At 45.1% G+C, this 14,876-nt stretch overlaps 4 protein-coding genes across 4 annotated transcripts; 3 read left to right on the top strand and 1 right to left on the bottom strand.

Moving 5' to 3' along the window:
- Positions 1–1,518: 1,518 nt before the first annotated feature.
- Positions 1,519–3,689, top strand: SAMD00019534_031050 (hypothetical protein; the record flags this gene model as incomplete). Its single annotated transcript, XM_012901238.1, has 4 exons — positions 1,519–1,996; positions 2,054–2,208; positions 2,311–2,544; positions 2,619–3,689. The coding sequence occupies 4 exons, from the start codon at positions 1,519–1,521 to the stop codon at positions 3,687–3,689; spliced, it is 1,938 nt and encodes a 645-aa protein (XP_012756692.1).
- Positions 3,690–4,608: 919 nt separating this feature from the next.
- On the top strand, positions 4,609–10,883 carry SAMD00019534_031040 (hypothetical protein; the record flags this gene model as incomplete). Its single annotated transcript, XM_012901237.1, has 7 exons — positions 4,609–6,047; positions 6,124–6,253; positions 6,324–6,507; positions 6,568–6,968; positions 7,030–10,090; positions 10,169–10,316; positions 10,385–10,883. The coding sequence occupies 7 exons, from the start codon at positions 4,609–4,611 to the stop codon at positions 10,881–10,883; spliced, it is 5,862 nt and encodes a 1,953-aa protein (XP_012756691.1).
- A 170-nt stretch (positions 10,884–11,053) lies between these two features.
- SAMD00019534_031030 (hypothetical protein) lies at positions 11,054–12,350 on the bottom strand (the record flags this gene model as incomplete). Its single annotated transcript, XM_012901236.1, has 5 exons — positions 11,054–11,115; positions 11,294–11,606; positions 11,683–11,840; positions 11,937–12,060; positions 12,123–12,350. Coding segments are annotated over 5 exons (885 nt in total), but the record flags the coding sequence as incomplete, so codon positions are not given.
- A 1,056-nt stretch (positions 12,351–13,406) lies between these two features.
- Positions 13,407–14,750, top strand: SAMD00019534_031020 (hypothetical protein; the record flags this gene model as incomplete). Its single annotated transcript, XM_012901235.1, has 1 exon — positions 13,407–14,750. A coding segment is annotated over one exon (1,344 nt), but the record flags the coding sequence as incomplete, so codon positions are not given.
- Between the last annotated feature and the right edge of the window lie 126 nt (positions 14,751–14,876).

Genomic DNA, 14,876 nt, shown 5'->3' with positions numbered 1-14,876 from the left:
AATAAATTGGCTTAAGACATACCAAACAATCATCTACAATGTGCCCACACCCAATCATGTTGTCCAATGGAAATACAATCAATATTATATCATCATCAACAACAACAACAATGAAATGAATGGGTCCTATCTTGACTATTGACTAGTCATTTTGGGATGTTGTGATACCTATTGATGGACCGCCAAACAGACCAAGACGCTGCAATGATCAAAAAAATTGATTCGCGTGTGTTTGATCAAACCCAATTTTAGAATGGGGTTGTGTGATTGGTGGGAGGCGCTTTGCATCTGATCTAGATTCGATCTTGGAAGGTGATGATGGATGGACTGTGATGCAAGATTGAATGAAACAACAACCTTTCCTTTCCCAGAGTTTCGAAAGTAATACGCCCATTGTCAGGTGATGATGAGTGAAATGATGGGTGATAGATGACTTTGGTTTGGTATGATTGATTAGATTCGTCCGTCCAAACCGTTGTTGTTATTGTTGTTTGTAATTATACCATTAAGTAATAATAATCAATAATACTAATTACTCTCAAAGCCAATATAAATTGTACTTCTACCTACTTTTACTTAATATTGATTATTCAATCAATCATTCAATCATTCAATCATTCCAACAACAACAATGTAAGTTTGACACATTCAATCAATCATTCTACTATTGCAATGGATATGACCTTTGTTCATTCATTATATCACTCGTTCCACTCCAACTGAATCGTACGATACTTGATGGAGGCAAGAAGAGAAGTAATAATAGACAGAAGGTCAATATATATATTGTAATGTACATAGACCGACCAACCAACTTCCACAGCAGTTAGAGTTGTTCTATGATTGGGAGACTTTTCACTTTCATCATCCAACATGCTGTCGACAACCTCCAAATTGTATTGGACACAAACAACAACAACAGAGATAAACAATATTCCATTAGTACCTTATACCATCAGTAACACCCCAAAATGATATTGAGTGCGCACACATTCGATCAGGCGATCAACTCGATACAATCCTCCCCATTCAAGAACCACAATCACACCAACCCACCCGAAACACAGACACACGAATGACCCTTCAATCACACAAACCCCATTAGCCACATCCATCATTTCCATCCCCTTCATTCAATCATTCATTCTTACCACAACACACCACACCAATCAATCTTTCTGCCAAATGGCAATGGCTATTCATTGATCAAACCTTCATTCACACTCCAACCACACTCCAACTTTCAATCAATTACCACTTCCGCATCCACCTGTCCACAACCATCGCAATTACGCAACTGGATTGATGATTGAATGATATCTATATAACATTAGAATATTCATCCCATTCATCCCCACCTATCCATCCATCCTTCAATCAATCCATACCTCACTGCACTGACCGCCCAACAATCAATCCAATTAGCCAAGTTTACTAATAGACTGTCCAAAAGATTTATTTATTTACGCATTCCAACAACATCAACATATATAAATAGATTAAACAAAGAATAAGAATATGCCACCTCCACATACCCCACCCAATGAATTGATCGATGGTCTCAAGGACCAGTTGAACAAGAGGAGAAGCATCTCGTCAATTCCAGTCAACAACTCACCTGTGATGAATGTTGCCTCGATGCAACCTCTATCACACTCGGCAGAGTTACTCAACTCCTCTGCAGCCAGCTCACCATCAATGACTCGTCCAGGTATCAGTCCATTTGGCTCTCCACCAGCCTCACCCACATCATCCAAAGACAAGGAAAAAGAGAAGGAAAAGGAGAAAGACAGCAAACACAAGGATAAGGATAATGATAAGGATTCAAAGAGAAGATCACAAATGTTACCTCAACTGCATATTGGTGGCGGAGGTAGTTCTCCAAAGATGTCACCAATGATCCATGTTAAGAGTGATGAGTTGAGCAGTGCCAGGAAGAATCTACGCAAGAGTATCATTGTCAGCAAGAAGGCATTGGCGGTACAATCAAGTGAGCGTATGTACCATTTATCCTGTCCATCCCAAGGGAGTTACTAACATGTTCTTTGATCAGTTGGCATAATGGTGGAGGCACCAGAGAAGAGGGGAACATTGAACATGATGAAGATTGACTTTAGTTACGCGCCAATGTCCCAGTCTGCCGAGATTTGGAGTCAGACATACTGCTCACTGCGAGAGGGTTCATTATATATTTATAACAACGAAAGAGTATGTATATGACCATTGTATGGAGTGATGGATATTGTATGGAGTGAAGTGATCATGATCATAATTACCAAATGTGGAAACTAACGATGATTTCCTTTTTAGGATGTGAATGAGATTGAGGTGATCACTTTGGACAAGGCAATTGTAAGAGAGAAGGATAGCAAGGAGAGTTGTTTCCAATTGATTGCCACGACTACTCTGGCCGATGGAACGACTGGCCAGATCTTCAGATACTTCTCCACACTCAACACCGAGGAGTTTGACTACTTCTCTTGGATTGTCTCTTTGCGAGGCAGTATCTTCTTCCTCAAATCATTGAACAGTTCATCCAAAGTTGTAAGTTAATGAAGTTCATTGATGGCTAATGGGAGTTGCGAGGATCATACTAACTATTCTTTGGATACATGTAGAAGCGTCCAATGTCTGTACCACTTCCACTCAATAAGACAAGTCCTTTGAATACTAGCACGGACAAGCTGTCACAGACTACATCGATACCACCACCAAAGAAGAGTACACCATCATCTCCATTGATTGATAGGAAGTTGGGCAATGATAAGGATCAGTCCAAGAGAGCTTCAATGAAGTTATTGCCAACCTCACCAAACACGTCGACCACTCTACTGGACGAGGAGTTCAGTGGTGCCAAGCGAGGCAACTTGAACGTGTTGGGAGGCAAGTTAATTTCAAAGTGGAAGAGCCGTTGGGTAGTGTTAAGCAACGACACACTGGCACTATACAAGTCACCAGAGTCTGAGGCCAAGAAGGATGTGATCAAGTCACTCAACATTATCTTTTGTTCGGCCAAGGTTATCAAGTCCACAAACGACAAGTACACATTCCAGGTGGTCAGCACCAACAAGACTATCCACTTCTCATGTCCATCGGGAGAGGTGATGCTCAACTGGATCACAAGCATTCAGGCAGCCCAATCGATTGCCATGGAGGCATATCTACAATACGACCTGTCCAGCAGCACTGGAAGCACAGGAAGTCGCAGCAGTTTAGGCAGCAGCACGGGTAGCATCAGACTCAAGAGCGATGATATTGAGGATGAGGTGCAGAAGGAGTTGGACAAGAATCGTGATACGTTGTGCCAGCTTCGATCAGTTGCCGCCAATCAAGTGTGTGCTGACTGTGGCGCACCAGATCCCCTTTGGGCCAGTATCAATCTCGGAGTATTCATCTGCATCCAGTGTTCTGGCGTGCATCGTAGCATGGGAGTGCATCTATCCAAGGTGCGTTCAGTCACTATGGACAAGTGGGAGACAGCAACCATCGTCTTTTTCCAAGAGACTGGTGGCAATCTGCGAGTTAATGCCAAGTATGAATGTTGCATTCCACCTCAACGAAAGAAACTATTACCAGGCGACTCGACCGAGGATAGAGAGCGTTACATTCGCGACAAGTACGATCTCAAACTTTTCACCCAACAACAGCATCAGCCACAACAGCCACAGCAGGCCATAGCCGTCGAATAATAAACAATGGCCATGTATTTATAGGATCATCCAATGTGTGAGGGTTTGGGCCTTGTTGAGTGATTGATGGAGTGATTCAAGTTGATGCCATGGCTGGTATCATTGGAGATCAATTGGATGCATCTTCAAACCCCAATGATTGAGTACAGCTCCGGTAAATGTTCTGGCACGCTCATTGGTGAATGTGGTCTTGTTGATGATATCTTTGGCAAATCGATTGATGGCATCGGCATAGAGTATGGTAGCCCATGGTAGGGGATCAAGTTGAGATATGTTGTCAATATGACCAACTAGTTTGATGGTAGAGGGATCGTAAGTGAGAACCAAGTATCTGATGTCAGCTTCCGTGACAGAATGAGAACCAACTGGAGCCAAACCAAATGATACACCAGCCAATCTTCTTGAAGTTGATTGACCTGCAACATCTACAATTAGGTTAACCAAATTGTAAGTGACCCTAATATATACTGCAGCCTTGGCAACAGGTCTTGGAATTGATGGAATAGTAGTTATAACTTGGTTCATCATTAAAAAATAATAAATACATAAATAAATATAAAATATAAAATAAATAATGAAGAATTATATGTTGTATAATAACAAAAGATGAAAATAATCCTACTATCTATCATTCATATATATATATATTAGTATTAATAATTGACAGAAGCCAGACATCCTGAAATTAATAAATGCCCAACTTTGGAAGGAAACACCAAAATTGGTGAACTCACCTCCAAAGCAAAGTTATCAACAACACCCACAATCAATCACAAGGACAAACAAAGACAATCAAGCAAGAAATAGTAATAATTAATCAATCAATCAACTCAAGACTGTCCTACCATAACATACCATTACTACCTAAAGCAATAACTTAATCGCGCCCTGTTGTTGACCATCAGTGCCCAGTACTCAGATGGATGGTGTTGTGGCATCAACAGGCAACAACAACATAATCAACGGCAATAGTAGTAGTAGTAGTAATAGTGATATCAATCAAGAGACTACAGAAACATCTACGTCAATACAACAACAACAAAAGTCTACATTACTCAAGAAACAGCTATCACCTTTCGCTAAACCATTCGTACCTGTCACTCCGACGACTCCTGCTCCACCGCCAACAACACAGCAACAGTATGATTTGAACAATAATAACAACAGTACCAATGGTACAGGTTCAGCGGACAATGTCTCTGTAAAGACATCTACAGCAGTCAAACAGCAGCAACAACAACAACAACAGCATGTTAACCAGAAGGTGTCATCATCGACTCAAACAACAGCAACAGCGGTTGCAACATCATCACCTTTATCATCAACCACAACAACATCGATAACATCATCTACGACAACAATAATAGCATCAAGTACAGCAACACTCACACATGATGATATACAACAGCTGTTCCTCAATAGAATACATCCAAAGAATAACATACGTGAGGCGGTCTTGTCGACACTAAACTCAATACTGTATGCATTTGATCCTTTACCCTCTGCCAGCGGCAGCAGCAGCAGCAGCACGCCCTTATCGACAATGCAGCAACAGCAACAACAGCAACAGCAACAATCATTGGAACAGATCGACAGCATCCTGACCATAATCGGTCAGGAGGATGAGTACATCATCAAACTGTTCAACACGCCGGTTGAGCAGCGTCCCAATGTTACCTCCTCGAACGCCGCCCCTGCGGGTGGCAGTAAGCAATCACCAATTCACTTCATCAAGCGGCCTCAACAACAACAGCAACAGCAACAGCAACAGCAGCAACGTGTATCCACTACACTACCCGATGGCACGGCGAAGCCTTCCACGTTGCCCTACGACGACATAGATAGCTTCTATGTGCGAATCGTCAACTATAATCAGAACCTCTTGACCAAGATCGCAGTATCGCTCAGTAAGCTCCAGACACAGACATCGACATCGACACCTGCTTCGACCAGCCTGGGGAAGATCGAGTCGCTATTGTTCTACATTTACGACAACGTTGCCCAGGTACCCGGACTGGCTGTCCTGGCGAGCACAGCCATCCACTCGATCGCCAGCCTGGTGCCCGTGTTAAAGTTCCAGAAGCACAAGCAACTAGAGACCATTGTGTTGGCACAGCTCAAGAGCATTGATGGACCGGCCAACCTGCTGCTGGAGGCGTTGCTCTTGTTGCAGGCCACACTGGCCACTGCCACGCCAATTCTCATGACTCGCGAGCTCTTTAGACGACTCACCAACCTGGTCTACCTCAAGCACACTCAGATCCAGACCACTCTATCCAAAGTGTTCGAGCAGTACACCATCAACAATCATCTTGACCAACTACAGATACGCAAGGTACTCTCGATCGCATTGTTCAAGTAAGTATCAATCATTCACAATTGCGTTGATTGGTGTGCCACCATCTAATGACGATCGATGATCAATCTTGTTTAGGATCTCGGATATTGACAAGGACATCCAGCGCAACAACCTCGACCTCCTGGCCAAGACTGTCGTACACATTGAGTTCATCAATCAGAAGAATCTCCATTCAAAGATAAGCGACCTATCCATTAACTACAAGGTATGTGATCATTGATAACCGACATTGTAGACTAACAATGAATGACTAACAATCACTCTACACATCAAAGTTGAAGTTCATGGTCGTCCAAGGACCATGCCCATCAGTTCCAATGTTCTTCAAACATATGTTTGATTGTCTTTACAATGTGGACCGATCTACTGATGACATACTCAAGTCAATCCTTGATCACTTCTACGACAGCACACTCATGACACATGGCGCACAAGCCCACCATGACAGACTAGAAAACAGTAAGTAATGGCTATCTCGATGGCACATCCACATCACAACTAACTATCAATCAATAATAGGGAGACTAGAGACATTGATGGCCACATCAGATGCACTTAGATGGTACTGGGCAACATGGGAGTGCGCAAGATATTGTATCACTAATAGATTGAAGACACCATTTGGTACGGGAGTGCAGACGTTTGAGATATTTGAGCGTATCATTCTTCAGCTCAACAAGGAGAGGAAGGACTTCAAGAAGATAATGATAATGCTGATGTTCATGGATTCACTGGAGAAACAGATCTTCTCTGCTGCCTATGGCTCGGTGTTCCTGCCGTCTCCCTCGTCAAAAGAGATCCTATTCTTCAAGCTCAACGCACGTGTCAGTGAGGATTGGTTCAGCAGGATCCGCATGAACCTCCTCAAGGCCAGCATCCTCTGTAGCTCGGGTCCAGACATCATCAGACATGCTACACTCGTAACTATTCTGTTCATTCATCATACAATGGACTCGGTTACTGACACAACACAATCATTAGCGCATAGCTGACATTAGAGCGAACCGATTCGTTGATCCATCACATGCACAGCATGAGATGGAGTTCTGTATATTGCACCTTACTAATGCTCTACAGCAAATGAATGAGACAGATATGATCAAGGGCCTATCGAAATGGCTCGACCTGCACTACTCCACAATCAATGGCAAGGACAAGGAGAGTACATCATCGTCATCATTCATCGAGATGGTTGTCTCACCAAAGAAGTCAACGTCAATGAATGTGTCTCATTCTTCCCCATCACCATCAACGCCAACATCAGCAGCAGCGGCTCAACAACATACGAGGCATACATTCACTCTGTCCATGCCTTGGATGCAAGGCGTGATCCAGTCTAGCGATCAACACTATGAAGACTCTGTTCAATCACTCACACCGTTGGTCGCTACAACCGATCCCTCGCACATGTCATTCCCTTTCATCGTGGAGCACATCATCAAGTCATACATGAAGCTGTCGGACTACCAGGAGATGGACGCATTCCTTCAGCAGTTTGGCGATCGCATTCACTCCTCAAACGTCACATATCGCGAGACGTACCTGCGTGCATTGTCTGCCTTCTCTCGAGGTACTGGCGGCGGCGCAGAGAGTACCGCAATCAAGCAGTTCATCAACGAACTCCCTCAGAGAGAGATCGCCAACGGAGGACTCATTGGCAATCTATTCGCTGCCGATGAGCTTATCCTCGCGGTGATGATCGCACAGAGGGATGAGGGGTCGTCCAACAACAGCGGCGACATATGGCAGTACATTGTCAAAGCCAAGGATCACGTCCACGACTCACTGTCAGTCATCGGACACGAGTCCAACATCCAGACCTTCCAATACCTGACGCAGCTCAAGCTGATTGACGAGCTTGAGAATGGCGTCGTCGACAGCTCCACGCCACTCTGTCGCCAGCTTGGCTTCCTCGAGAAGTTGCGCCGCGTGAGGAATCACTTGTCAAACATTCAGCATCGCACTGATCTCGTCTTCCACAACATCCCGCTGACAGAGGTGCTGATCAAACTGTCGCGCAAGTCTGGAAACACACGATTCTGCTCACGTTTGCTCAATTCGGTACTGGAGACACACTCGCCCTCATTCTTCCTGGAGAAGTCCAAGTTGAAGTGCCTGCATGAGCGTCGACTCGAGTCATTCACCGAGCTCGTGCGCCACTCCAATCAGTTCCCTGACAATGTGACGCCAGACATCAAGACCAAGACCTACCTGCAGATCGTCAAGCAGTTGACTACCAACACCAACAACTCGGCGTTCCAGGAGATACTCAAGTCGCTGCCTGCCGAGCAGGCCGACCCCGAGACATACTTCCAGCGTGCCTCAGCCACTATGCCCGACAACCCCAAGGTGTTGCTGGCCTATGCCAACTGGGCGATGGAGACCGCCGACCTGCTCACTGGGGCGGACGAGGCAGCCACCAAGGCACGCCTTTACGGCATAGCTGTCGAGCGCTACTTTGACCATCTCAAGTTCGTCAGCAATGCCACTGGTCACTGCAGCTCACTCATTCAGATCACACTGAGGATACTGAGCATTCTAGTCAATCATGGTGGCCAGATCATCGATGTGTTTGACAGGTGCATCGCGGATGACAACAACAGCGCTGCTGTCACCACTGCCTTCTCAGACATCATCCCACAACTCTTTGCCCGTTTGGGCCACCCTGACAAGGCTATACAGGTGCAGATCATCAACATCATCAATCGAATTGGACGTCACAACCCCCACGCCATTGTCTTCCCAACCTTGGTAGCTGCCACTCAATGGGGTGGCGTGCATCCCAATGCCAGCCAGATTGCTGTGATCCAGCGCGAGCTTGTCAAGCACTCACCACTGCTGGTCGAGGAGACCGACACATTCATCCGTGGCTTTGCCCAGTTGACCATACTCTGGGACGATCGTTGGCAACAGTTGATGGAGCAGATCCATGGCTGGATCTGTCACACCAAGCCGGCGTGGACCGCCGAGAACCAGCAGTTGATCAAGAGCAAGGACGCGCGATCACTCTCCAAGCTTAAAAAGAAGAACCTCGCGCTGCTGGCGCCCATACTCGATAGGATCAGGAAGTTGCTGTCGACCACAATGTTTGGGCCCATCTCCACACCCTTTGAGCGCTGGTTCTGCAGCGTTCACAATGAGATTGTCAACAAAGTCGTGCTCTGTGTCGAGAAGCAGAACAAACCATCCAACCCTTTCCTCACACTGCAAGGGTTAATCGAGCACTTTGGAGGCAACAGACTCAGCTCGGTCGATCTGGCCTCAGTCAACCCGAGTCTGAACGTCTTCAGACCCACTACAATCAAGATGCCTGGCATTGCCTCGGACATCACCATCCAATCCATCCACCCAACGATCAACATACTCCACACCACCAAGACCAAGCCCAAGAGGATATCGATGATTGGTAACGATGGTGTTTCGTACTCATACTTGCTCAAGGGTCGCGAGGACCTGCACTTGGATGAGCGTGTGATGCAGCTGCTCAACACGGTCGACCAGATGATGGTGGCTGGCAAGAACAAGAACCTGCGCCTCCTTCGCACGCGCAAGTACGCAGTAGTACCACTCAGTCGCTCAGCTGGACTGATCCAATGGGTGGAGAATGCTGTGCCCCTCTTCTCCATCTTCAAGAACTGGTATCGCAATGAGGTCACGTACAAGGGCCTCAACCCAAGCACTTTGGCCACCAACCCTAACCCATTGCCACGACAGCCTGTTCGCCCCGTCGACCTGTTCTACTCCAAGCTGGACCCGCTCCTCAAGGCCAACGGTCTAACTAGACAGAACCGTGGTGATTGGCCCAAAGACTTACTCAAGCAGGTGTTTGTCGAGCTCTCAAACGAGACACCAAAGTGGCTGCTGTCACGTGAGCTGTGGTACTCAAGTTGCTCGACCTCTGAGCTCCTACTCAAGACCCAATCATTCAGCCGATCACTTGCACTCATGTCCACAATCGGTTACATCATTGGACTTGGCGACAGGCATCTTGACAACATTTTGATCGACATGAAGACTGGAGAGATCGTTCATATTGATTACAGTAAGGTGTCATGGCACATGGGATATGGATACATTACTGCAAGTTCACTTACACTCCTCCTCTCCCAACAACAAACAGACATATGCTTCGAGAAGGGACTGCAACTCAAGGTACCAGAGAGGGTGCCATTCAGACTGACACAGATCATTGAGAATGCACTGGGACTCACTGGAGTGCATGGATCATTCTCCGAAACCTGTGTCCTAGTCTTGGATCTACTCAGACAGTAAGTTGTCTACTGGTAGTTCCTTCACAAACCCATGTACTTATGCATCCTCTATTCATTTACAACAGGAACAAACAAACATTGTTGAACTTGCTCGAGACATTCATATATGCTCCATTGTTTGATTGGAAGATCAAGCAGATGAATGAACCAATCTCAAAGGATGAGGAGAACAACAACAACAATGGAGGAGGAGAGAATGATGATGAGAAGAAGGAAGAAGAGGATGGTGATGCAAACGAGAGTGATAACGATGGCTCTAGCGATGATGATCAACAGCAGGGCGGAGGTGGTGAGGGTGAGCCTCAGTACAACAACAACATCGATAACCTCAGCGAGTCGTCACAGCATCTCCAACAGGAGACAGACTCCAAGGAGATGCACACAAAGGTCAAGGAGGACAACAAGAGTCTGCAGGGACTGACCATCGTCAGCCAGGTCAAGAGCAAGCTGGATGGTACCGAGCAGAGACTGGATGTCGAGAAGCAAGTCGAGATGATGATCAGAGAGTCCATCAACATTGACAACCTGTCCACAATGTACGAAGGTTGGACACCATGGATATAGAGTGTGATTGGAAGCATTGTGCACACCCTATGCAATCAAGGATGGAATCCATCAGTCTGACAAGTTTGGATTGGAAGTTCATTGGTGATGATAGATCAATATGTTTGTTTATGTTCATGAACATCCATTTGGTCTTTGTCCACTATTGAATGCAGCGACATGTTGTATCATCTTCCAACGACTCCAAGCTTGAAGTTGGTCTGTGGCTCTGCTGTGTAGTTCTGGACGATAGCTGCGCATTGTACAAATGAGCGTTAGTTCTGGATCCAGTTCATACACATCATTCCTCTATTCAATGTCATGTATTGCACGCCAACACTCCAGTCTGCTCATCACTAAGTGAGATGCTGTGCAATCAAATGACACTGAATAAACCACATGCGCCCGACAACCAATCGATATCGACTTACCAAGTACTTCATTGATCTTGCTCTGTATCTCTCTGAGGTCGGAAACGTAAAGGAGTCTAAGAATGGTGGCCACTGAGTTCATCTTGTCATTGTCGGTATCGAATCCAAGTGGATGGATGTAATTGTTCACCTTCTCGCCATCACTATTGTCGTTCAATGATGATGAAGAAGCAGTCGTAGTTGTTGTCGTCGTAATGGTAGTTGTAGTTGTGGTGGTTGTTGTGGATGATGGCGTATCGATGCCTGAGGATGATGACCTCAATGCTAGTATATCTGCTGTTGTAAACTTCCTCTCTGCTATCCTTACAATGGCCTGACGGTGATTGATAAGGTTAATACGTATGTCTCAATGAGTGATTGATTGACTGTTTGATTGATTGATCTCATACATGTAGCATTTGTGTCAGACTGTCTCCAATTGGTATTCTAAATAATGTGGCCATCTGGATGATTGCAGTCTTTAACTCCTCTGGTGTGCTATCAAAGCTCATCAGTTGTAACTTCATCTTTTGTAGACATTTGTACTTGCTCTCATGTATCTGATCAGCTAAATATCGTTCAAATGTATGATGGAAGTGATCATTGAGTGAGTGATCCATGGAGCCATCATGAGTCCATCTATCCAATCATTCATTCAACATACCATTGGTCTTGTATGATTCTTTGATGGCCTGAGTTGTTAGACATTCTAACAGGATACACTTCTGTTCTATTGTTGTAAGGTCACCTATCCTATCTATTTGGCAGTAGTGCTTGTCTTTGAGGAACTGTGAATGGCTGGTCAGTAATCATGCCCTACCTAACTACGCTGCCAGGGTCATTCACATACACTCAGTAAACTCTTCTCCCATGTATCATTTGGTGTCAGGAGTGATTCAAGTTGATGTTGCTGTTGCTCATTGTTGGCAATGTATTTCTCTAGCAGGTAAGCTACGACATTAATGAACTCATCTCTCTCTTCAAGCATCACATATTGTGGCTTGGGATAGTTTAGAATAAGCAGTCTCTTGACCAATGAGTGAGGAACACTTAATGTTGTTGTTGTAGTGGTAGACATTATAATATATAGATTGTATGTGTTTGTTTGTTTGGCTGATTGTTTATTTAATCAATATTGAATCATGTTAAGTTCACTCTTCAATTATTCATTCATTTATCTTTGCACCCGAATCTCACTGAAAGAAACAAATAAGAATGCGTTGACATCTTTACATCAATAGAAGTTCTTTGTCATACAACATAAGAGACTGACTCACTCTAATGTATCTTTAGAGTTAACTTCACAATGAAGTTATTAACAACGACCAACAAGTCAAAAGACTACACACAAACAGACTTTGTCAGAAAGGATCGCAGGAGCTAACTTTGGTAAACACTGTTTGGATTGCAAACCATCAACAATCTTTATAAGTAAGTGGTAGGTAGGCAGGTTGGTTGGTTGGTTGGTTTGTTGGTTGTCCAACAAATTAATTAGAGCTTCGTCTTTGTAGGATGATCTTAACCCTCATGTGATCTGAAAAGACTCGTTATGCATGTGTGTGGTGTGGTGTGTATGTCTTTGAATGGTCGTTGTCCATCTGTGAACATGCAATGGAAACGTTGTTGTCAACTCTACACTCACACACACACACACACACATAAACACATTCACACCAACCAAACATCTCCTCAGCGATCTATTACTGCTGGGGGTTCTTTAAACAGGCCTCGGCATGCCTAAGCCTTGGTAATGGTCAAGACCATGGTCTACTTAAGGACTCACAAATATCATTAGTACTCAACATTCACCTACCCATTCATTCATTCTCCTCGATTCAATTATTTGTTGTAAATAATAATAATAATAATAATAATAATTTAATCACAGATGAGAGTATTGACATTAGTCTGTATTCTCCTGTTGCTGCTTATTGCATTGGCAAGTGCTGGTATGTTATTCAACAATAATATTAATTAGTCTAATGGATCACTTTATTAATATTATCCAAAAGGCCAACACCMCAGCCATAAACACCATCATCGTCGTCATGAACCACATCATGGCGGACACCACGGCCACCACCATGGAAAGCACCATGGTGGTCACCACAACCACCACGGCCACCACAACCATCATGGTGGACACCATCCTCATCATGGACCAGACGCCTCGGGTCATGACTACTGTGAGGTAATGAACAATGGTGTAATGTTCTACAAATACAACAGAGCCGGAAGACTTGAGGATAATGACGTGCCCTGGCGTGGTCCTGCTGCTTTGGCCGATGCATCACCTGGCTCATCACCAGATGGCAATGGAGATGGTGACCTCTCCAAAGGCTACTTTGATGCCGGTGACCATGTCAAGTTTGCCCTGCCCATGTCCGCCTCAATGACCATGCTTGGTTGGGGTTTCCTCGAGTATGAGGATACAATCGAAAAGTGTGGCGCCTCTCAAATATGGCTGGAGGACCTACAATGGGGATATGACTGGCTGATGGCCGCTCACTTTGGTACCAACGAGTTTGCCGGACAGGTTGGTGAGGGCAATGCCGACCATGCTTACTGGGGCCCTCCCGAGCTCATGACCATGCCCCGTCCAACCTATGTTCTCAACGAGACCGCACCAGGTACCGAGGTGGCAATGGAGTCCGCTGCTGCATTGGCCATCTGCTCAATGATCTTTGAGTCACGTGATCCAGCATACGCCGCCAAATGTCTTCAGCACTCAGAGGAACTCTGGAGCTTTGGAGACAACTACCGTGGCGTGTACTCTGACTCAATCCCCGATGCCCAGAACTTCTACAAGTCATGGTCCGGCTACAAGGATGAGATTGTATGGGCCTCCATCTGGCTGTACAAGGCCACCCAGGACAAGACATACTTGGCCCGTGCCGTCTCTGACTATGACTCGTTTGGAATTGGTGCACTGGCCCAGAAGAACTCACACGATTGGGACCTCAAGGCACCAGGCACTTGTCTGCTCATGGCCAAGATGTTCCCAGACAACGACACGTACACCAGTGATATTGAGGGCTTCCTCAATTGGTGGCTTCCAGGAGGTGGCGTCCCTTACACACCAGGTGGCCTTGCATGGATCCGTATGTGGGCACCAGCACGTTACTCTGCCACTACCTCCTTCTTGATGTCCGTGTATGGTAGTGAGGGCGATAAGTACACATCATTCACAGCATCACAGATCAACTATATACTTGGAGATAACCCAAACAAACAATCATTCATCGTTGGCTATGGACCCAATCATCCTATCAATCCACATCATCGTGCCAGCCATCATTCACTCACAGATAACATTATGGACCCAGTCAACAACACATATTCAATTATTGGTACACTTGTTGGAGGCCCAGGTCAAGATGATTCATACAAGGATGACCGTACAGACTATGTAAAGAATGAGGTGGCCTGTGACTATCAAGCTGGATTCCTTGGTGCAGTCGCCTATATGGCCTCAATCAATTAATAAATCTTTAAATCTTAAGATTTAATTTTTGATCTGTAAAGTTTGGGTAACACTATAATCTGTGTCCAGAGATGCACTATACACTTGCACAGGATATCATCAACTTCATTATTATTGTAT

The sequence above is a fragment of the Acytostelium subglobosum genome, assembly GCF_000787575.1.
Source record: "Acytostelium subglobosum LB1 DNA, scaffold: scaffold5, whole genome shotgun sequence".
NCBI classification, from domain to species: Eukaryota; Evosea; class Eumycetozoa; order Acytosteliales; family Acytosteliaceae; genus Acytostelium; species Acytostelium subglobosum.
Note: the sequence above shows the minus strand (reverse complement) of the source record. Positions and strands in the feature narration are given on the sequence as shown.